This window comes from Drosophila rhopaloa, unplaced genomic scaffold, assembly GCF_018152115.1.
Source record: "Drosophila rhopaloa isolate 14029-0021.01 unplaced genomic scaffold, ASM1815211v1 contig_3, whole genome shotgun sequence".
In the NCBI taxonomy this organism is placed as follows: domain Eukaryota; kingdom Metazoa; phylum Arthropoda; class Insecta; order Diptera; family Drosophilidae; genus Drosophila; species Drosophila rhopaloa.
The window spans coordinates 5096849-5119364 of NW_025335123.1; the positions used below are offsets into that span (position 1 = coordinate 5096849).

The 22516-nt window shown below is 43.2% G+C and overlaps 2 protein-coding genes across 11 annotated transcripts in view; one reads left to right on the forward strand and one right to left on the reverse strand.

Moving 5' to 3' along the window:
• LOC108046443 (ras GTPase-activating protein raskol) overlaps window positions 1-19995 on the forward strand; it is a 48272-nt gene extending 28277 nt beyond the window's left edge. For 2 of the 10 annotated variants that reach the window (XM_044461279.1, XM_044461280.1), the window contains 6 exons: window positions 2458-2529; window positions 14060-14180; window positions 14833-14960; window positions 15034-18570; window positions 18640-18955; window positions 19328-19995. In XM_044461279.1, the coding sequence (XP_044317214.1) occupies window positions 2458-2529; window positions 14060-14180; window positions 14833-14960; window positions 15034-18570; window positions 18640-18955; window positions 19328-19583 (4430 nt within the window). In that variant the 3' untranslated portion in view covers window positions 19584-19995. Of the gene's footprint in view, window positions 1-2457; window positions 2530-4807; window positions 7435-14059; window positions 14181-14832; window positions 14961-15033; window positions 18571-18639; window positions 18956-19327 lie in introns of those variants that run through there. The other 8 variants (XM_017126105.2, XM_017126107.2, XM_044461281.1 and 5 more) reach the window with 5 other exon arrangements.
• LOC108046436 lies at window positions 695-1300 on the reverse strand. Its single transcript, XM_044461282.1, has one exon. The coding sequence runs from the start codon at window positions 1278-1280 to the stop codon at window positions 930-932; it is 351 nt and encodes a 116-aa protein (XP_044317217.1). The 5' UTR covers window positions 1281-1300; the 3' UTR covers window positions 695-929.
• Window positions 19996-22516: the final 2521 nt, after the last annotated feature.

Consider the following 22516-nt stretch of genomic DNA (forward strand, 5'->3'; position numbering starts at 1 on the left):
TGCAGCGAGGGAGGAGGGTGGTGCAAACCGGTAGGGGGTGCGCTTACGATGGCCAACACGCCATGACCATAAATCTTAATTGCCGACGCAGGCAAGCGAAACCAAACCGTCGATGTCAGATGGCTTTGGGCCCAGAAAATAACCAAAACAGCCCTGCTTAAGAAAGTAACTGGGGATGTTTCAGATCATATCACATGTGGATATTTCATATTTGCCTGGATTATTGTTTCCCAAGATAAGACACTTTTATATTTTACTGCGTATTTAATTGAATAAAATTCTTTTTAATACAGTGCCTTTATACATTTAAAGATATATTCCATATATACATATATGTAAGAAGCTATATTTTATTTGAGGGTATAAACAGTACACATGACATCATATTTTGATAGGATATTATTGTATAATAGACTTATTTTGACATAATCAGGGATGACACAGAAATGTACGAAAAAAGTACAAAGGGAGCTAAATATGACATCATTTTATATAACATCATTCGATCGGTGTCATAAAATATGAGGATTATCACATACAATTTTTGGAAACACAAAGTTATATCGAAATAATTTCTGAAGAGTGAAAAATATATAATAATAATTTAATGTTATAAAACCAAGCCAAGCCAGTGTTTTAAAACCGTCGCGAGTGTTGTGTTTTAAAATGTATAACTTACCCCTTGTTGTACAGGAAACCATGTCAAGGTTAAAGAGAAACTGAACTAATAACTTAAAAAAAAATAAAAAACAATTAACAAAACTACCAAGGCAACACAAACCAAAAATCTACAAAGGCAACTTAAGCAAGGATACCAAAAAGAACAAAATCAGCTAACCAAATCAGAATGAACTGCGGTGCTTTGCGTGCAATTAGCGACGAGGTGCAAATGCAGACGAGCACATCGACGTCGCCGCAGCAGCGGAAGATCAACTCCATGCCACGCAACGCCACAGCCCCGCACTCCCAGAATTCCATACTGAATCCCTCGAGATCCGTGGATCAGCAGCCGCAAACGACTGCCCTGCGGAGGAGCACAATGCCACGGGGCCGGGGATTGGCCTCCTGTTTGAGGGGCGAGCGGGATGACGCCCCCACTCCGCCCATTCACGAGGTGCACTGCGATGTGCAGCAGTTGCAACTACTGCAGCAGCAGCAACAGCAACATCAGCAGCAACAGCAACAGCCACAGCAGCAACTTCAATTGCTGCTGCATCAGGAGCAACTGCAGCTGATGAAGAACGACCAGGAGCGAATGTCTGGGACGGGATCGGGTGCATCCACTCTGGAGACGGCGGGCAGGAGTAAGTATTCACCCACAGAAGCTAATAGCGATTTCATGATGTATATATGCCACATTTCTAAGAAGTATTGCTTGCTATTTATCTAATAAAAAAAAATGGTATTTATAATAGGAAACCATATTCTGTGTTATTTAAACTAATATATGCAGATAAGTAAGATATATTTTCGCTTGAAATTTAGTTTAAATTTGTATGCACATCATGTAGATTTCAACCGAAACGATTTCTGATAAAGTCGTAAAACGTCGACAAGCGATTTCCAAATAATTGTGATAACAACATAGAAATATTAAAGATTAAACCACCTAAATGAGATGTTGCACCATAATATTTAATAACTAGTCATTTAATTACATTGATTGTGGAAAATGACAAAATTAAATATCTACTTTTTATATATAATACTTAAAAAAAAAGATACAAATATATATATGTATAAGCTTTAAAGATATGTAAAACTGTAATGAGACGCCCACTTTAACTCGAATTCGGAATGATTCCGTGTCATTCTTATCCCAGAGTCAGGGTTATGGCATCTGTCAACACATTTCCTTGCAAGGGGGAAGCACTGCCTCTCGAACCAAGCGAATGGATGACGGATGTGACATCATCGAGAATTCACAATCATCATTGGATTGGTGTTGGGTCGTTGGTTCGTTGGTTGGTCAGTTCGGTCATTCCGCTTTGAAGTCAATTGTGCGGCGGCATAATTTACAGTTGCACAGTTACGACTGATGACCCGCGCAAAGCAGATAATGCAGTGTTGGGAAAAGTGCCAACGGAACCATAATAATAGTAATAATAATAGTAGTAATAATGGCCTGGCCTGGGAACCCAAGGGGCTCTCCAAAGACCGAAGACCCCAGACGCACACTCCTGGGTCACCTACAACAATTGCTCAATTTACGAGCTTGCCCCACATTGTCACCATCATCTCTGCATCTGCGATGTCTAGCAATTGTATCTCTCGCATCTCTCGCTTGTGTTTTCATATTTTGCATTAATTGAAGTGAATTCACAACAAGCTCAAAGGTCAGGCCATGTAAATGGGTCGAGTTTTGCAAAACGAAATACACAAAAACATCTAGTATTTACACTCTGACATTTGCATTTAACACAACTAATCCATTTTCCACTTGTATTATATTTGCAGGTGAGTACAAGTCGAAGACACTGCCGCGCATACATTTCGATACGGCGCTAAACGATACATCGCTGAATGAAGGTAACACCAACACAAAGTCCCCCGATTGTTCGATTGATTCCCTGCCACAATGGGGCACCACAGCACACAGCACACCCCGCCAGTCACTTGTTACTCATGCATCCGTATCTCAATGTCGTGACATTGTTTCCCCCATTTCCATGTGGCGCTTAGAGCGCATTTGCACCAGAGGGACCTAGAAACCCACAAATGCAAACATTTTTGCCGGCTCAGCGCAATGCGATCTGTTCTTAACTTATCAGCAAGTTTTTGTACGATTGTATTCGTACACTCATTGCTCTTTTATACACCAAAGGGTTTTTCAAACTATGAAATACTATCACAGCTTTGGTACTCCCAGATAAGCATATTCCAAGATGATTAAGAGACTGTCAGAACTATTTCATAATAAAATGCAAGTGTCATTACTTCTTGTTAGTATTTGGACTTTTGAAGACTGATTTGTAAGCTTATTATCAAAATTTGTTATACAGCTTCTGAAAATAATTAAAGTCAGTTAAATAATGAGGCACCAAAGAATTGTCAGTATATTTTTGTATCTTTAAACTCGTTTTATCAGCAATTAAAAAAATTAAAGAATTACTGAATTACTGAATGCAGCTAGAAATATAATCTTTAAATTTCGTATTCTAAAAGATTCATTGGGTAAATTCCAAAGCAAAAAAAAACATTGTAATTATTTACCAGTTAAAGACTGATTGCTGTATTTTGAAAGTTACATAAATATTTATAAATAACATAATTGAGTTGAAAGAAAACTTGTGTGTTGGTTTTTTTCAGTTTGACCACAAACTCGTTATGTATAATCTGCAGCCATAATTTCCTTTTTAGTTCATTGACAAAAAAATGTAACTAAAAGAATCTATAAAGGGCCGTCACACATTTTAGTATTGAAAAAATGCATGCTTAAGTCGATTAAAATTATATATATTAGGTAGAGTATTTCCCATTTGTGGTCTCGTAATTTAGTTTCTTTATTTCTTTGCATAAATCAAGGCGTTTCATAACGATCTACAGTATTTCTCTTACGGTCATTTTCTCGTTTCTACACGTAACTTACCTAATGTCTACTTGACATGCCATAAACTCTATTTAGCCCGTAAAGTATGCAGTATATATTATGTTTATTGGCAGTAACTCCACATTTAGTGACACAATTCATTTTGGGAGGGGAATTTCTGGCAAAGTAACGGAATTTCGAGAGGCAGGACGTGGCTTATATAACAATCACCTGGTCAAGGGTTGAAAATATAAAACAGAAAACTCCCCTCTTTCCTACGGTTCATTGTGCCCCTATGCTAATGCCGATGGAAATGGGAATGAAAATGAAAATGGTAACTTTCGAGAGCCGCTCGTAAACAAGTCTTCCGTTTCGTTGTGGCGAAGGAGGTGAACGTGTCACATAAAACCCAATAGTCACGCACTTCCGCAGTGAAAAAAAAGAATAATAAAATAAAATAGAGGTAGAGAGAGGGGACCCAAGCGTTACGACGAGTGTAGGGGTGTTGGAGGGGTCCCTCTAATTTGTATTATGCTTTGCCCGGCTGCACAACTAGCACCTTATTATATATGCATACAAACTAACACACTTACAATTGAGGTAGGAAAGCAGTAGTTGCCATTTTCGAAAAATAAAGTTTTGTTTTTGTCATACATGTATACAAATATTTTTAGAAACAACAAATTGTGGACCAAATACGGATGTTGGGGCAAAAGGGACCTTCTCCCCTTATCTCAGAGAATTGGCAGTTAAACCAAAAGGGCTTCACACATTGTTATGTATTTTTATTGTCTCCGGATCTAAAGCACTTTATTGTCTTTTTATCCCTGCTTTTTTTACGTCCAAAGATTTTTTGCGTGCAGCGGAAAATTGTCAACAATGAAAACCAGATATTTTATCATACTTCAGCAAAGTTTCTTTAAGCTCAAATAGTAATTATAACATATCTAGACACAATTTAAATCCATATTCTTTCCCGCCAGCTGTTCTTTGTTGTTGTTGTTAGTGGAGATAGTTGCGTGCGATAGTGGAGCGATATGCCAAATATCGAGTAGAAATCGAAAAAACTCCAGTTGTCGGTTCTTCTACCCAACTTATTTTGCTCACGATCACAAGGCCCCTGTCCTAAACCTGTGTAAAAAACCAAGTTTTTTAAATAACGCAGTAAAGAAGTTGCAGTGGTCGCCTTAAAAAATCTTATATATTAAGAATCCCGTTTAAAAAACGATAAATTAGGCGCCAGTTTCGTAAAATGGTAACTCCTATGGTTTGAAACTTGGATTGGATCACAGCAGCCGCGATACATTGGTTCTTTGCTGAACTGGTTCCGATCGCGATATATCGATATGCCTTAACTTGGCATTGTATTCAAATTTTTCAGATCGATTTTCGACTTCGGCTGGACTGGATGCGACGTCGCCGGCGGTTCCAAAAATAGCTCCTTTTATTATTGTTATTAGTTTTGTTCGCGCGTCGGTTTTACTGTAACTTATTTTCGGCTGAATTCAACATCCCTGTTAATCCCTGTTTTGTTATGCTCTACATAAATTTCCATTCATATTTTTTTTGATAGTTGTTAAAGCGAAAGTTTTGTTTTTGTTAAAGTGTTTTATCCCCTTTCCCAACAACAACCAAAAACGCATTCCTGCACACCAAGAAAAAAAATGCGTGTTCGTGTGTATTAGTGCAGACTCTCAGCGCTGCATGTGTGCGTTCGTGTGTGTGTATGCTGCAACTAAAAACCAAAACTAAACAAACAAACAACAAAAAAAGAGTACCACAAGAAAAACAAAAAGAAAGACTTAACCAAGCGACAATGTGATGCGAAAAGGCGATAAAATAGCAGCAACAACAAAAGCGTGAAGAAAAAGAAAAAAAACGCGGAAATGCAGTTGAGCGCATAATTTTTATAAGCCAAGCGACAAACGCACACACTCGAACAAAATAAAAAAAATTAAGAGTAGAAAACAGCAACAAGAAGGGGAGTGTAAATACAATTCAAGAAGTAAAAAAGAAGCATCAGCGAAAAAGGGAAAGAGGAAGCAGCAGCGTCAACAAACACAAACACAAATTTACCTGCGTGTGTGTGTCTGTGTGTGTGTTCTCTTCTCACTCTTTAGATGTGTGTGTGTGCCATGCTCTCTAAAATACACTGAGCGATATAAAAAATAATAACGACGAGCACAAAATGTTGAGCACCAGCACAACAACAACTACAGTAGATACACCAAACACTGAGCACAGTGAGACCCCGATACTAGCCACACCGGAAGAGAAATCCCAAAGACGCCGCTCCACATTCTATGTGCCGTTGGTAATCGAAGACGAAGAGGAGAAACGTGACGACCACCAGGATCTGGTCCACAAATCCTCGAGCAACACCAGCCTGAGCAGCAATAGCAACTCCCTGACCAATTCCGATACCAAATCGGCCAAAAGCTATAGCCTACGCAAATCGAGCTCCGTGAAAAGCGGCGTGGCCAAGGTTAGTGCCCTCTTCGAGCGGAAAACCCCCTCCTCGAAAATGTCCCCACCCTGCGGCTTCAACTGGAGCATCAGTGGCAGCGAGAATGCGGCCCAGTATTCCGACACCGACGAGGACGAGGAGAACTCCTCGGAGGCGCGTCATCGCGAGCAGTTGCTGAAGTCCTTGCCCACCGGGAATAATAACACTGCCTCCGCATCCCCATCGAAACTGAAAAGATATGGCATAGTCCTGAACGTGATCAGTTTGAATGGCAGCGATGGGGAGCAGTCCTCGCTGGGTGGTGGCATTATACCGAGGCTTTCCACAGCCACGTCGGCGCCCAGGACCCATTTCAATGAGGACAACGATATAGTCCTGGCCACGCCCCCGCCTCCCAAACAGCAGGCCCTATCCGGCGGCCAAGAAACGCAGGATTACGACGATGACTCAGAGATCAGTCGCATGCAAACGAACACCTCGACGCCCATTAAGCTAATGAAATCGCGATCGCGTACCAATATATTGGCCGTACCGCTGCCGTCGGTGGAACGGGGCTTGGCCACAAGTACGACGACGACGACTAATAACAATAATAATACCTCATCCATGGGAGCGGGAAATACTACAACGACCACAACGACAACTACGCTGATTACGCTACGTGCCAAATCAAAGACCCTGCCGCAGAACTTATCGCCCTCAGTTGTTTTACGCGAGGCAGCCGCCTTGGATGAGCTGGAAAAGAAGCGGGAAAAGCAGCAGGAGAAGCAGGAAAAGCTGCAGGGAAAACAGCGTCAGCTGTTTGGCGGCAGTACCGTCAGTCAGATAGCGGGATCGGGATCGGGATCGCCCTATAAACTGCAAAACAGCTGTTCGGCCACGTCCATTCTAACACACAGTTTTCCGCCCAAAAACCTCTTTCTACTCAAGTCGACGCCCAAATTGTCAGCGGATTTAGCTGGAGCTGTAGCGGCCACGCCCTCGAATACCTCGGCGATCTGCTCGCCGCCCAAGAAATCGCTAAGTTTCATCCGAAGAGCCCACTCCACCAAGGTGGCCCGAAGTAACTCCCTGTTGAAACCGAGTCAGACTGGCGGTTTGGGATCGGGAACTGGAAACACCGGCCTCTCACTGAATCAGGGAGCCATGCAGGGATCACTGTCCTCGAGCTGTGCCGGGGATAATTCCAGCAATAGTGGCAGCTGGGGCAAACATTTCTACCAGCCCTACGATGTCTGCCCATTGAGTTTGGACGAACTGAACTGCTATTTCCAGGCCGATCATTGCGAGGAGCTGATCTGCGAGCGATTCAAGATCCGGGATCTGACCATACATATGGCCTCGTCGTCGACATGCGCAGCTGGGGCGGATCTCTCGGTGGCCGCGGAGAATGATGAGACAACGGCCACGGCGGAGGACGATGCGGGACATCATTCCGGTAGGTCGAACCCACCAAACATTCTTTGTCCTTCGCCTTTGTCTCGGCGGATGGGTAGCAAGTAGTATTTCCTGTGGCAAACAACCGAAAAACAACCCCTTTTGCGATCCCCCTTCGGTTCGATTCGATCGAACGATCCCCGTTTGGCCGTACAATGGCTGTTTGTATCGAACAACGGCGATCGCATTTGGTATTCCCCTATCTACACAGGGTCACGATAAGATAACACCCAGCCCCCCTCCCCTCGAGGACAGTGTGGGTCAAAGTTGTAGGTCTGCAACATATTCTCCCTCTTGATATCTAAATGCCACACAAAAGATTTAAGATCCATTTAACATTCTCTTTGATGGCTCAAAGTTGTAGGTATCTCCCTTAATATCCGAATGCCACACAAAAGAGCTAGGATCTGTTAAAGAATCTAATTACATTTATGTCACTGTATGTCATTTTATTTGTTCAGTAATATTTAAAACTCTAAAGAAGCTTTATAATTTAGATTTCAAAAGTAAATACAAACATTAATAATTACCGATCCCTTTAGGGTTTCTTTCACTTAAGCCTATTAAACCATTTAAAAGTCATGACTCATGACTAACAAGTAAATGTTAATGCTGACTTTTAATTCGAATTTCGTAAATTTTACTTAATGATCGCATATCTATCAGCTTGAGTGGAACACATACTGAATAGTCTATTAGTAATGATAATGGCTAATATTAAACTCCTCAACATAATGTTATACATTGTAGATTACAACATTTATTATGGGTACACTATTTTATGGGCAGATGTTTTAAGGGCTATTATTATGACCGCAGCTGTGCAACTCCCCCTTCTCTCTTCGTGTTTTCTTCACACTTTCTGGCGGCTCTTATTAAGCCTTCCTGTGCGTTTCTTTTGCGACGTTTGCCATCATCAAGCCAGCTACTTTATTTACACACGATCAGAGGTGAACCCTCCCCCAACCACCGGCGTATACGCCTATATATATATATATTTATGTGTGTACGGGTACAGCGAAGTATGTGTATTCTTTTGGAACGTAGCCCAATTGTGAGGCTCAATTGTAGCTCAATTTGATGGCCCTGGAAGGCAGTGGAGCGTCGCACCATGGGCTTCATAGAATTACACACGAAATAAAGAATCTAATATGATATCAAATTGCAGAACAGATATTGGCCTGGTTAATATGATAATAAGAACATATTGATTTTGCCTAAATTAATTATACTTTACTACAAAATTAGAAAACAAATTGGCAAGTCCTTAAAAAACCAATTGTATCAAATGTATAATTACAGTCTTTTCGAACCTATTACATACTATTTATACCCGTTACTCGTAGAGTAAAAGGGTATATTGTATTCGTGCAAAAGTATGTAACAGCTAGAAGGAAGCGTTTCCGACCCTATAAAGTATATATATTCTTGATCAGGATCACCTCCTGAGTTGATATAGCCATGTCCGTCTGTCCGTCTGTCCGTCTGTCCGTCTGTCCGTCTGTCTGTCTGTCTGTCCGTATGAACGCTGAGATCTCGGAAACTATAAAAGCTAGAAGATTGGCATTTTGCATGTAGATTTTAGAAGTTCCTACGCAGCGCAAGTTTGTTTCAAAATGGTGCCACGCCCCCTTTAACGCCCACAATCGCTTATACACGATTTTAAAAATTTAAATATTTCGGATAAGTAAAAATGCAGTTTTATTGTGTTTATTAATACCTATCGAAATGTAGAAGAACATTTTCAAATCGGACCATTCGTTAAAAAGTTATGCGTGATCAAAGTTTCTATCTCCATCTCCCTCGCACTCCCTTTACCTGAGTAACGGGTATCTGATAGTCGGGGCACCCGACTATAGCGTTCTCTCTTGTTTTTACCTACATTAACTTGCTTCGTTTCTTATTTCTTCATAAAAATTGATATATCATTAGAGACATAATAAAGAACACTTCTATCAAATCTTTTATCACAAAAAATGTATATATTCAAATCTTACTATTTTTTTAATAATATCAAATAAATATGATAATATTAAAAATAATTTATTTAAAAATCTAACTGAACACTATGACAATAGATCTTTCTGTTTAATGACCTTGTTTTCTTGCTGTGTAGAACCCAAATAAACCGATCCGAAAGTGATTGGAGTGTGTATAAGTATATCTATGTGCCATGTGGGCATCCTGCATTCTGATTTCGTATTCCAGGAACGCCATTGGTGTTTCTACCAACTAGTGACGACTTCTTGAGTTATTCTTGCTGTGCTGGTCATTGAATCGGAATCAGTTTTCTATACTTGGAACGAAACGCTGCGAAGCTCATTGCATTTCAATGAGTTCGAAAGAGATAGGGAGAAAGGTAGAGAGAGAGAGGGAGGGGGAGGCGCACGACGGTACCGTTAAACACCCGATCGATTCGCATTAACGCCGCCGAAGAAGTGTGGCCAATTCGATTTGTGATCATTTAAATGATAGTCCCACTGTGCGGCGTCGTCTCTTTTATTTATTTTTATTTGTATTTTCCTTTCCTTTCTTCCCTTTCATTCCATTCTCTGGCAACAATTTCAATTTCGTTGCTTTTTTCTGGACTGTTGTTATTTTATTATGATTCACACACACCCGCACAAGAAACCAGTTTTTTTGTTTCTGAAGTGCGAAGAGAGCGAAAGAGAGAGGAGAATGAGAATGCCAAACAAACGAACCGCTTTATTTTAAAACTCAAATTGTTGCTGCCATTTTTCGCTGATGCACTGCAAATAATTGCTATCAATTGTATGGTAGTTCAAACAAAATGAGCAAACAAATTGTGTAAAAACCAGGCTGGAATGCTTGCAATTATGTAAAATCATCTGAAATTATTATTTCGTGTCAAATCACCATTGCAAACTATTTGTCATGTAATTTGTAATGCTTCAAGACTGTTTCGCCCTTGAGCCTTCATTACATTTCAAATATAATTCCCTTCAAAGTAGATTTACATTTTAGATTTGTCAATATCTCAAATTTGCAACGAATAACAATTGGTGTGGTAATTTTAGAATTTCAATGTTATGTTCTATTAAATATAGTTAAAATATGCTGATCCACAATTGAAATACTTCATTTTTGATTAGGTGAATTTCTTCAAGATAGTTTTAAAATTAAAACAATTTTTTTCCATTGTACTTAGTGTCGATTTCGAGTGGCCAGCAAACATTCAGATAGTGATACTATGACGCAGTCGGTTTGCTGTTGTTTGCCGCTGCATTCGCTCAGTGCAGTTGTAGTTGTAGTTGCAGTTGCATTTTATTTGTAATGTGATAAGGCGCAAACGCTTTCGTAACTAACGACTTAACCCAAGGCGGTTTCTATTTTTCGTCGATAAAGCATACGCGGCGATGGAAATAAAATGAAATAGACAAGGGAGATAGGAATATATTTATGATTTAGAGAACGCACGAAACTCAAATATGAATTTACTTTATTGATCGACGCCTTATCGGAGCGGTGAAGAGTGACTTGTGGGCCCATAGATCATATCACATCATATCACTCAACCGAGAACGAGAACGAAAACGAGAACTGTTGACATTTTCGAGAATTACGGCGCAGAGAAAAAACAAAGAAGAGATAAAGATACAGGGGCCATTTATCTGCCACGATCGCTGGCTAGTTCCATTTATCAGGGCCCCACTGACGGATCGTGAGATAGTGAGTGATCACTGTACGCATTTTCCACTCTCCACATATTTGGCTCTGGCTTTGGTTTACTTAACGCGCTGATAATTGAGCGCTGACCTTATCGCACAGTTAGCATCTGCCCAAGGGGTCCAATGTAGATACCATACCATGCGATCCCATTCGATCGATCTCCATTTTGGTGGCCAGTGAAAGCGACCCCCTTTCTTTGCCCCCCGTCTTTAATCCGTTTTAATTGCAAGTTGTCTCAATCCCCGAACCCCCAAAAAACCAAAGAATTGTGGAAGTGACTGTGACTCAAGCGATGAGCAATATGTTTCTGTGTGTAGTCAGCAGCATTTCAGCATCATCGCAGCACGATCATGAGATGATCTCGCGGTCTCGGAGGTCCGGTCATCTGGCCAAAAAAATTATTACACACTCCCAAGATGAGGTGTAATAGGCCCCAATCTGATCTCTGCTGACTTCATAGCTGCTGGCTATATATGCGATTAGCCCACCTATTTACCCAAAATGGCATTTGCCATCATTTGGTTTTATTGAACCAGAACCACAGAAACAGACAATCTCTGTTGTATCGTTTAATAGAGAGACTTTATCAGTGGTTGAACTCTGGGTTACATATTTATGAGTGGTCTTTAAACATCAGTTCAAACCCATTGAAATCGCCATAAAGAACTTGTGAGCATGTGGGCAGTAAAACATAATAATTACTTTCTTTATGAAGCAGAAATGTTCGAGTAATTGCAGCTTGTTTCTACTGAAATATGATAAGCCAAAGTTGCCCCAGATTATTATGGAAAGTTTGAGAAAAAGAATTGTACATAATTAGTTGAAAAGGTTGAGATAACATCCCTTCCTAGTTTCCTATTATCAAATTCATGTTTTTTTTTATTGGGTGTGTGTGCTTTTTTGCTACCATTTTTTGATGGTTACTTTGCTGCTGGCCTGATTTGCGTGCCTATTCTAGATTTGGCATTAATCTGGGGGCGTGGAACACCCACCTTCTACGAAAACGGTATAAATGCGCCATTTTCGACTCACCTTCTTTTTATTTATATATACTTTATCGCTTTGAATTTGATGCTTTTTCGCTTTGGCTGTTTGTTTTGCACGCCAGGCGGTAAGATTAACTTGATGATGATACAGTTGCTCATCAACGAGTTTTGATCTTATATAGGAATATTTCATAACTTGTGTTTTTTTTTTTCGCCCGCTCTTTATTATTAATAGATGTTGTGCGTTTTTGAATGCCACACCACCATGCCAAACATGACACAATTTCTTTGGTTTTGCCTTTGGTCTCCCCCATATTTTGTTGTATTTTTTGAATGAATGACAAATCGGGTTGTTTGCATCTGGTGGCCATTCAAATGAATCAACCTGGAAATGCGGAAGGGAGCCCCTTTGGACAGTACAAAAAAAAAATAAATAAAGAAGGCGGAGTAAGCCCATAAAACATGGAAATGCCCGTTTTTCCGATGCCTCTTTTGCATGCCATCAGATAAAAGTGATGTTTGCTCTCCCCCGATGAGTCAGAATGGGATATGGCCACGTCCACGGGTTCCACCTCTCCATCCAGCCTTCCACCCCCCCTCCCCAGATCATTTTCATGGCTAACTTTGTAGGTGGCCTGCCTTCGACAAGGTCGCTTTGTTTTTGGGCTCGTTCTTTATTTTCTTGACTGTGCGGGCGGCTTTGTAAAGAGGAGGAAAGGGCAGATGAAGATCCCCAGGCCAAAACCTGTTTTTGGTCCACGGATTCCAACTCAGTTTCAACTACGATTGCACTGGGAAAATAGGGCTTCAAGGGAATCTTTTTCCTAATTTCTTATTTACTCATACTCACGATTTTACTATTCAATTTATTCTATTAGGAATGTATTAACATTAATTTAATAAGGCTCCTTAATGGCTCCTGATTTGACAAAATTCCAATCTTTAAAGCTGTGGGGAATAAAAAAATAAATCAATTGAGTATTTGATAAGATAATAAGTACTAAAATTAACAAGCCTCAATTAAATTTACCTGGCAAAACAAGTAATTGCATTTTTTGTATCTCTTTCTGCCAAATATGGTTATTAACATATTGTCAATAAATAATATATTTTTGCAAATTTATTTGACCGTTTTACATTATTACTCTGAAGTTTCAAATCTTAAATACAAATAATAATCTTTATGGGACTTATGACATTAAGAATTAAGTATTTTACTTATTATTAGGTAAGTTTATAACTTGCAATTCTTTTAGTAGCAATTTATTTTATTTCAGAGCAAAATAGGCATCATTTGTGATGGTTAAAAGAAGATAAACTGATATGGATAATTTGTTATTTAGAAAACAGGTCTAAGTGACCAGCATTTCGACCACCCTCGTGTGCACAGATATACGTCATTTTGTTCTATTTTCTTTGTTGAGTGTACTCGTCGAGCATCTTGCCACGGTAATGAGGCACATGATGAATCATGGTTACCTGCCCCTCCCCCTTCCGCTGCCTAATTTTCCATGTCTTCTGGCTGCTCCGGCTGTTGTTATTTTACTTTACCTCACTTTTTTTTGCGGCAGGTGATGCGGCAATGTTGATGGCTCTCCGGAGTTGGGATAAATTCATTTGAGCAGCAGCTGCTCCTTTCCTTTTGTTCGACAGGCTGAAACCAGTTTTAAATCGTCCAGAAAAACAACAAAAACTGAAACCGATTCATGCCAAAGTGTTGTGTCTGTTTTTGTTATACGGAAGTCCAGAAAAATGTGCGGGGGAAGATGAAGATGAGGTGGAAACAAAGCTGGGAATTCTTCATTTAGGGATTAAAATATTTGCCTGAATCACCTGAAAAAAGGAGGTCAATGAAATGTATTTGAAATGAGAAACTGGAGATGCCTGTTGCGATGGCACTTGTGAGATAATCCCTTCTAATGCGAATCCTCTTGGTTTCCTTCTTTCCAGATACTTCCTATGAGAAGGCGTGCCGCCGTGGATCAGCACCCACCACGCCCATTTTGGGCAGCAAACAGCACCAGACGGAGCACAATGCCACCTCACGATTCACCAACTTCTTTTCCAAAAAGTAAGTTTTATTTGTATTTGGTTTTCTGTTTTTATCGGGGGAAAAAGGTTTAATATCGCAGGCTTAATATATATGTATTTCGATTTTTCATATCATTTTGATATGAAATGCCCATATGTTAATTATGTTATATCGAACTGATTTCTATAATTGATATGAAATGTTAATGATGTTTAATCGAGCAGATTTCTATAATTGATGATTATACTTTTATATTTTTTAAGCCTAACATAAAAGTTGTAAAAATATCGATCAAGCATTGAATCAGTGGAAGTTATAACTTTTGTCAGATATAGTATTTGTAACTTATTAAAAGAGATATCTCCCAACCTTCAGGGTATATATATATTTCTAGGGTTTTGAAAATCTTTCCGTATATTTCTCGCTCTTTTTTTTGCTAGACTTCTTCTAATCAGGTTTATGAAAATATGAACTTAGTAATGTTATACCAAGGCAGAGTTTATTATTATTTGTGTCAGATATTTAGTCCTAAAAAGATACAAATCCGATTGATCCTATAAACTATCTTGTTTTCAAACATCTTTGCTTATATCTTGCTTTTTTTGCTAAGACTTGCACATAAATAAAAGTATTTATATTTGCAAATTTATCATCATATCTATCATTAACTTTTTATATTTCTATGAAACAGATCCAACCCCCTGAAGCGGACCAAGTCGGTGACCAAGCTGGAGCGGACCAAGCGCGGTTCCGGCGGACTGAGGGGCTCCCGCTCGCACGAGAGTCTGCTGTCGAGTCACGCGGTGATGTCCACCATAGGTGAGTTCCGGACTGAGGTGATGGTGCCTCGATGGAGCTGTTGTGCTAACCCGGATCCCTCTCCCCTTTCCAGATCTCTCCTGTAACGGGGCGGTGGGCGTGGCGCCCGTGCACCAGTCCGTCCTCGGGCGGCGCCACTGTTTCCAGGTGCGCGGCGGGCCGCGTGGCGAGCGGTACTACTCGTGCGGATCGCGCCAGGAGCGTGACCTCTGGATCTACTCGCTGCGCAAGTCGATCGCCCCGAATGCGGAGCACACCCGCCGCACGGACAACTCCCTGAAGATGTGGGTGTACGAGGCGAAGAATCTGCCGCCAAAGAAGCGTTACTTCTGCGAACTGCAGCTGGACAAGACTCTGTACGGCAGGACCTCGGTGAAGCTGCAGACGGATCTGTTGTTCTGGGGGGAGCACTTCGATTTCCCCGACATACCCGAGATCAATGTGATCAACGTGAACGTGTTCCGCGAGGTGGACAAGAAAAAGAAGCGGGACAAGTACCAGTTCGTCGGCTCGGTGACGATACCCGTGCGCGATGTCACCTCCCGATTGCCCTGCGAGCACTGGCATCCCATACTGAGCGACAAGGCGGGCGACAGTCTGGGCAGGAGCTCGGGCGGCGGCGGCAGTGGGTCGAAGGAGAAGGACCAGCTGCCCACGCTGAGGATCAAGTGCCGCTTCCAGAGCACCGAGATCCTGCCCATCAATGTGTATGCCAACTTCTTGGCCTACCTCAAGGAGAACTACAAGCGGGTGTGCGAGACCCTGGAGCCGGTGATCGGGGTGAAGGCCAAGGAGGACATTGGGCAGGCGCTTGTGCTGCTGATGCATGCCCAGGGATTGGCGGGAGCCTTCCTCACCGATGTGGTGGCCCTGGATCTCTTGCGCGTGGGTGACCAACGGCTCACATTCAGGGGCAACTCGTTGGCCACTAAGAGCATGGAGGCATTCCTCAAGCTGACGGGCGAACAGTATCTGCAGGACACGCTGTCCGCGCCCATTAACGAGCTGATCCAGTCGGAGCGGGACTGCGAGGTGGATCCCACCAAGGCGAGTGGCTCGTCGGCGGGCTCGCTGCAGCGGCAGCAGGCCAACCTGCGCGCCGCAGTGCGTGGGGCGTGGCAGTGCATCTTCGAGTCACACAAGCACTTTCCCGCCCAGCTGCGCAACTGCTTTGCCACGTTCCGGGAGCGCTTGCAGCAGCTGGGCCGCCAGGATATGGCCGACAACCTGATCTCGGCGAGCATTTTCCTCCGCTTCCTGTGCCCGGCCATCCTGTCGCCGTCGCTCTTCAACATAACCACAGAGCTGCCGTCGGCGCGGGCTACTCGAAATCTGACGCTGGTGGCCAAAACGCTGCAGACGCTGGCCAACTTCACCCGTTTCCAGGGCAAGGAGAACTTTATGGAGTTCCTCAACGATTTCCTCGAGGAGGAGGCCGCTCACATGCAGCAGTTTCTGGAGATAATATCCACGCGACCGGAGCATCCGGCCCCGGATTCGATACTCGACTGGGCTGGCTACATTGACCAGGGCAAACAGCTGTCCATCCTGCATACGCTGCTCAGCGAGAGCCTGGCCAAATTGCCGGAGGCCAAGCAGCACGAACTAGATCCCCTGCAGCACATTCTGGACGAGATTAGTCGGGCCAAGGAGCACGGCTCGGGCACGGCACTGCCGGGTGGCTATCTGCCGGCCACCTCATCCACGCACTCGATAGCCAGCGAGAATCAGGAGAATCGCAATCCGGGCTGCCTCGTCTCGCATGCGGGCTCCAATCCGGAGCAGTTGCTGCCACAACAAAGCCAGTTGGCCCAGCCGCAACATGCGATTGTGAGCAAACCATTGTCGGCGGAGCGGGGCATAATGCGAGGTGTACTTACGCCGAATTCCCTGGAGAAGAATATCTTTCGGTACAATGATCCCACGGTTAATGGCTTTCTGCAGCAACAGCAGCAGCAGCAACAACAGCAGCAACAACAACAGCAGCAGCAGCTGCAACAGCATCCCCACCAGCAACAGCAACCACACCACCAGCATCCCCTCCAGATGCTCTCCAATTCACAAACCTCGATTGCTGGCAACCAATATATGAGCTCGCCTGGGGGCCTGCAGCATGCCCAATCGCAGACCTCGATGGCATCCTCGTCGCTCAATGGCAGCAGCAGCAACCTGCTGCACGGCCACCAGCAACATGCCCACCATCCGCAGCAGCAGCTGCATCCACATCACTGCCCGCCGGCGCCGCAGACGAGTGCCTCCAGCACCATGGAGCGCATGGATCGGATGAACTATCCGTATATGGCCCACAATGGCAACGACTACGAGGCCAGCACCCCATCCAGCACTCGCTCCAAGACACTGCCACGCAATGGGAATCCCCCCAATGCCAACGGCAACGGCAACATGAGCAGCAACAACAACCAGAGTGGCAGCTACGACGACATGCACGGCGAGTTCCAGATCCAGATCTCCGGGCTCGATACGAGCAGTGCCTTCGTCTGCAAGTCACCCACGCCCATGATGAAATCCAGTTTGGGTCCAGCGGGGGCCGGACGGGGTCACCACAAGCTGAATCTGGGAATACCCGACCATTCGGGTGGCTATGTGCGGGGCGGCAATCCCAATCCCAACTCGAATATGCCCAAGAACCTGGAGGATCTCGACGATCTGTTCAAGTATGCCGAGGAGCACGATGTGGCGGAGATGGGGAAACATCAACTACACATCCAGAGCCACCAGCAGAATCACCAGGGCCACCTCAAGCCCGCTGCCGTGCCCGGCAAGGAGCAGCTGTCGGCGAAGAGCAGCCACTGCAGCTCCGGCTACCAGAGCATCTCCACGAATCCCTCGCCCTCGCAGTCCTCCAGTCCCGTGGAGAGCCAGCTGAAGGCCGCGATGGGCAGTCACAATGCGCCGCTGGCCTTCAAGAATCCCTCCTACCAGCTGCAGCCCCAAACGGGCTCCTCCCGCTCCTCGGCTCCAAGCAATCCCCACCAGCAACAGCAGCTGCAACAGCAGCAGCAGCAACAGCAGTTTGGCAGCCGCTTGAAACCCATTGGAGGTGGATTGGTAGCGGCCAGGGCGGCCTTCCTCAACAGTGGAGGAGCCTTGGAGACGGCGACTCTGACGCCCAGTTCCTCGGACGAACAGCTCTCGGCGGATAACTATTTCAGCTATGCAGCGGCGGCGGCGGCTGGAACGGGTATGTCCACCAAACTGGAGGCCCAACGCTCGCTCAGCGGCGGCAGCAGCTCCTCCACCTCGGCGTCCGCGTCCACCTCGAATCTGGGCAAGAGCGCCGGCTCGTCCGCCTACGGTCGGCTGAATGGACCGCTCAAACGGGAGGATGTCTACGGCAGTGGCTACGGCGGCAGCAGCGGCAATGTGGGTTATGGCCTCTCCACTCCCAGTGTGGCCGGATCCCATCAGCATCCCCACCAGCAGCAGCAGCACCACCAGTTGCAGCAGCAGCAAAGGGAGAGGGAGCAGGAACTGAAGCAGTATGCGGGCAGTGTGGCGGGCAGCGTGGGATCGGCCAATTCGGCGGCCCAGAGGCGTCTGAGCTTGGACTCGGCACGCACGCTCTCCGACAGCAGCACGGATACGGAGGGTAAGTCGGGCGGGATGATGTGAATGTATCTAGGATCTATAACTAACATGGAAAATTCCTCCATTCCAGGACACTGCAATCAATTGCAGGAGGGCAAGCGACGCAGGCAGTTGCGCAGCAGTGGCGGTAGCAACGGCGGCGGCGGAGGAGGAGGAACCGGTTCGGAACAAGGACTGGGCAAGAGCTATGACCAGAACGGGGAGATCCAGCTGCTGCAGCAGACGCTGGACACACTCCGGCACACACTCGACCGGGACGAGGCGGAGCTGCGCGACTCCAGCGACGAGCTGTTCGGCCTCCAGCGACCAGCGGGCAGCGCCGGCAGCAACGGGTCCAACAATCTCAGCCTGCAGTCGGAGTCCACCATGCGCAGCATCATCGACAGGTGGGGATTGCACCCAATTTGGGCTAAAATGCATGTGCCGAAATAGGTTCTTAAAATTAAAATGTAAACGGTGTTATTATGAGTTATGCATGTACTCAAACTATTAAGAACAAAAATTTATTCTTCTTTTTAAAAATATTTTGATATATAATGTTAAATTCTAACGAAAGCTTGGGGCTTTATTGTTTGGATATATCGCTTACATTTTTCGTAATATTAAATATAACTGCTGGTATCTGGGCAAAAATTATATTTATATAACTACTGTCACTGCACCGTTTACAACCAGATTTGAGTAACCACTAATTTGGGCCACATGACACTTGAAATAACTATAAAGAACAAATCCTTCAGTGGACAACTTAATTAAAGTTTCTTTCAATCCTCCTGCAGACTCATCACCATGGAGGAGGAGCTGCGCCGCGAGCAGCTGAAGATGTCGCTGGCGCTGTCCCACAAGCAGCGCGTGATCGAGGAGCAGGGCCAGCAGATCGCGGCACTGGATGCGGCCAATAGCCGGCTGCTGAGCGCCCTGACCGCCCTGCGCCAGCGGTACGAGACCCAGCAGCAGCAACAACAGCAACAGCAGCAGCACCAAGCACCACCAAAGACCCAGAAGCCGCAGTGAGCGGATGGGGGAGGAAGGGTAGAATTCGAGGGAGGATTAGGAGGATGACCGCGACCGCGACCAAAAACCGAGACCTAGCTTACTGACGGTGGCATCTTTGTTGTACACAAAATGCAAACATATGGACACCGTCGCGGTTCTGTCTTAAAGATACCTTTTTGTTTATTTTTTTTAGCTATTTTTTTTGTATGCTACATAAATTATACTACATGTTTAATATATAATTATACATAACATATATATATTATAAATAATTTCTCAATCTATGTTTAAAAACAAAAAAATGTGAAAATGCTAAACGCAACTGCATAAGCAGTAAGATAAACCGCAGAAGTACGGAGCATGGAAGTAATGAAGAAACAAGAACAAGTTAAGATAATGAATAAAATTATAACCAAAGTTAGACAACAAATAATGAAGTGTTTACTTAATTTTTAAATTCGATTTTCTTAAAAGTAAATCCCTAATTCTGAAAATCGTTAATCTCGGATTCCTGTAAGAAAAGTTATGGGCTTCACTTTTCTGCAAAGCAATATTTCGAAAATTGGGAAAGGGGTAACATTAAAATCGGACGTCTGTAAGAAAAATTATGGGCTTAGAAAGTGCAGGTTTTAGGTCACTTTTCTGTAAAGCCATTTTTCGAAAATTTGGAAAGGGAAAAAATTTTGGAAAGAAAAATGACGAAAAATTGACCCAAAAATCCGAAACAAGTTGAGAGCACAGATTTTTAGAGAATTAACCCACAATCATTTAGAAGCATGCCACTTTGAAATCGGACTTCTGTTAGAAAAGTTATGGGCTTAGAAGTGCAGGTTATAGGTCACTTTTCTGCAAAGCCTTTTTACGAAAATTTGGAAAGGGGTAACATTAGAAAGATGACGAAAAATTACAAAATAATGTGAAAACACATATTTTAAGAGAATAAACCCACAATTAGAAGTATGTAACTTTGCAATCGGACGTCTGTAAGAAAAGTTATGAGCTTAGAAGTGCGGTTTTTTGACAGTTTATTGCAAAACGATTTTTCATAAACTCAAAAATTATAATGAAGTTGCTGAAAAATAGTATGCTTATACTACTAGTATTAATATACTACCTGCAACAAAGGCGGAATATAAATCGTCCAGCAAGGGTGTAACAAAACAGCCAAATGCATACTCGAGTTTTCTAAGCTTACATGCATCATACATTTTTTTACATGTGTATTTTACAGAACTGTCCATTTTACATGGATCTCACGTAAAAAAAATCTAGAGACAATTGTGTTTTCAACCTTAAAGTTAGATGGAGCCACCAAATCAAAAATAAGTAAAACACCTTTCGAAATGAACAAGACGAAAAATATATTAATACAAAAAAGGAATTCAATTAAATTAAAATTAAAGCACTTATCTTGAAATATTCACGATATAAATTGAACCTCATCTAAAAGCAATGCAAAACAGAGTTATTTTAACCTATATAGGTTAGTATACTAATGCAAAGCTTCGAGAAAATAAATAGAGAATGTATTAAAGAAAACCGATCTATTGACTGCTCAAACAAAAAACAGGTATGTTAAATTTCTGGTTAATAATTTAGTAAAGTGAATTGTACAGATCACATATTTAAACCGATCTTCTCCACAGGAAGCCAAAGAATATGGTTATTCGATGAGTAACAATCGGCAATCAGGTCCAAATGCGATCGCCCTGCTTTGTCAACGATAATGTATGGGAAACAATATCATTTTTCTTTCCAAAAGAGGGGCCATAAATTGTAACGGAAATCTGGTTAACTCAAGGGGTCGGGGATCCCCCGAAAAAGGGGGGGCGCCTCTGCGACTGCTGATGGACTGGCCGGTCGACTTTTGACGCCTCTTTTGTTTTCCTTCGGCTCTTTGTTGCCTTGTTGCCTTGTTGGCTGCGGCTTTTCATTTTTCCCAACCAACCGTCTTGTGATTAATTACATTTTCTTTTGCCGGTTTTCTCTCTGCCCGCTTTTCAATTCAATTTTTTGGCCTCATCGTCAGCTTCATCGTCAGCGTCAGCGTCACTTTTTGAAATTAAATTTTGATTAATTGCAGTCGGCACCTTTTTTATTTTGTGTTTTCGAGTGCGGCGCTACGGGAAAAGTGTTTTGCAGCCTGCAACTCCGCAATCGGAATTCGCTGCACTTGCCCCGCTCCCCCTAAATACCCTATATACCTTATCCACCATACACCATCCACTATACACCAACACCAACAACATCCAACAGACCATTGGCCTGTCACCCCCCCGCTGGCAGTCGGGAAAAAGGAAAACAACCATCTCGAGACAAAATAATTTTCAGGTGTGAAAAATTTTGAAATGCGCTTTCAATTTGCGCTGCCGACAAGGGAAGATGGGAACGGAGAGGAGGGCGGGGGGTGGAAACGGAGACGGAGGTGGAGATGGAGACGCAGATGGAGATGTAGAAGCAGAGTGCGCCCCATTAACGCAGCAACCAAATAAAGTCATTACCAATGCGCAGGTTCCGAAAGGGGAGGGGGCTACGGGAAGATTACACAGGGAAAAAGTGTGTGTGTATCACAGGTAGTGCGAATACCAATTACAAGCAGTTTAAAAAAACAAAGGGTTGGTTATATTACAAATTCTAAATAGACTTTAAATAGTGGTTAGAAAAATACAAGTATTTTTAGGTAACTTAAATCTGTTTGGGATTATTCTGAAAACTATTTGAGTCTCTTTTCAGTAACATGATTTTCCCAAACAGAGATATAACATTCAGAATGTCTGAAGTTTCGTTAAAGAAGCTGAAGAAAATCAAAAAGAAAACAGTTTGAAGCAAAATTTAGTTACATCTTTTAGAATAAAAACTCAAATACTATTTCAATTGTTTTTTTTTTTCAACGATAATAATCCCTCCTCAAAACTAAAACCTGTTCATGTATATAGTTGGCGCATTATCTT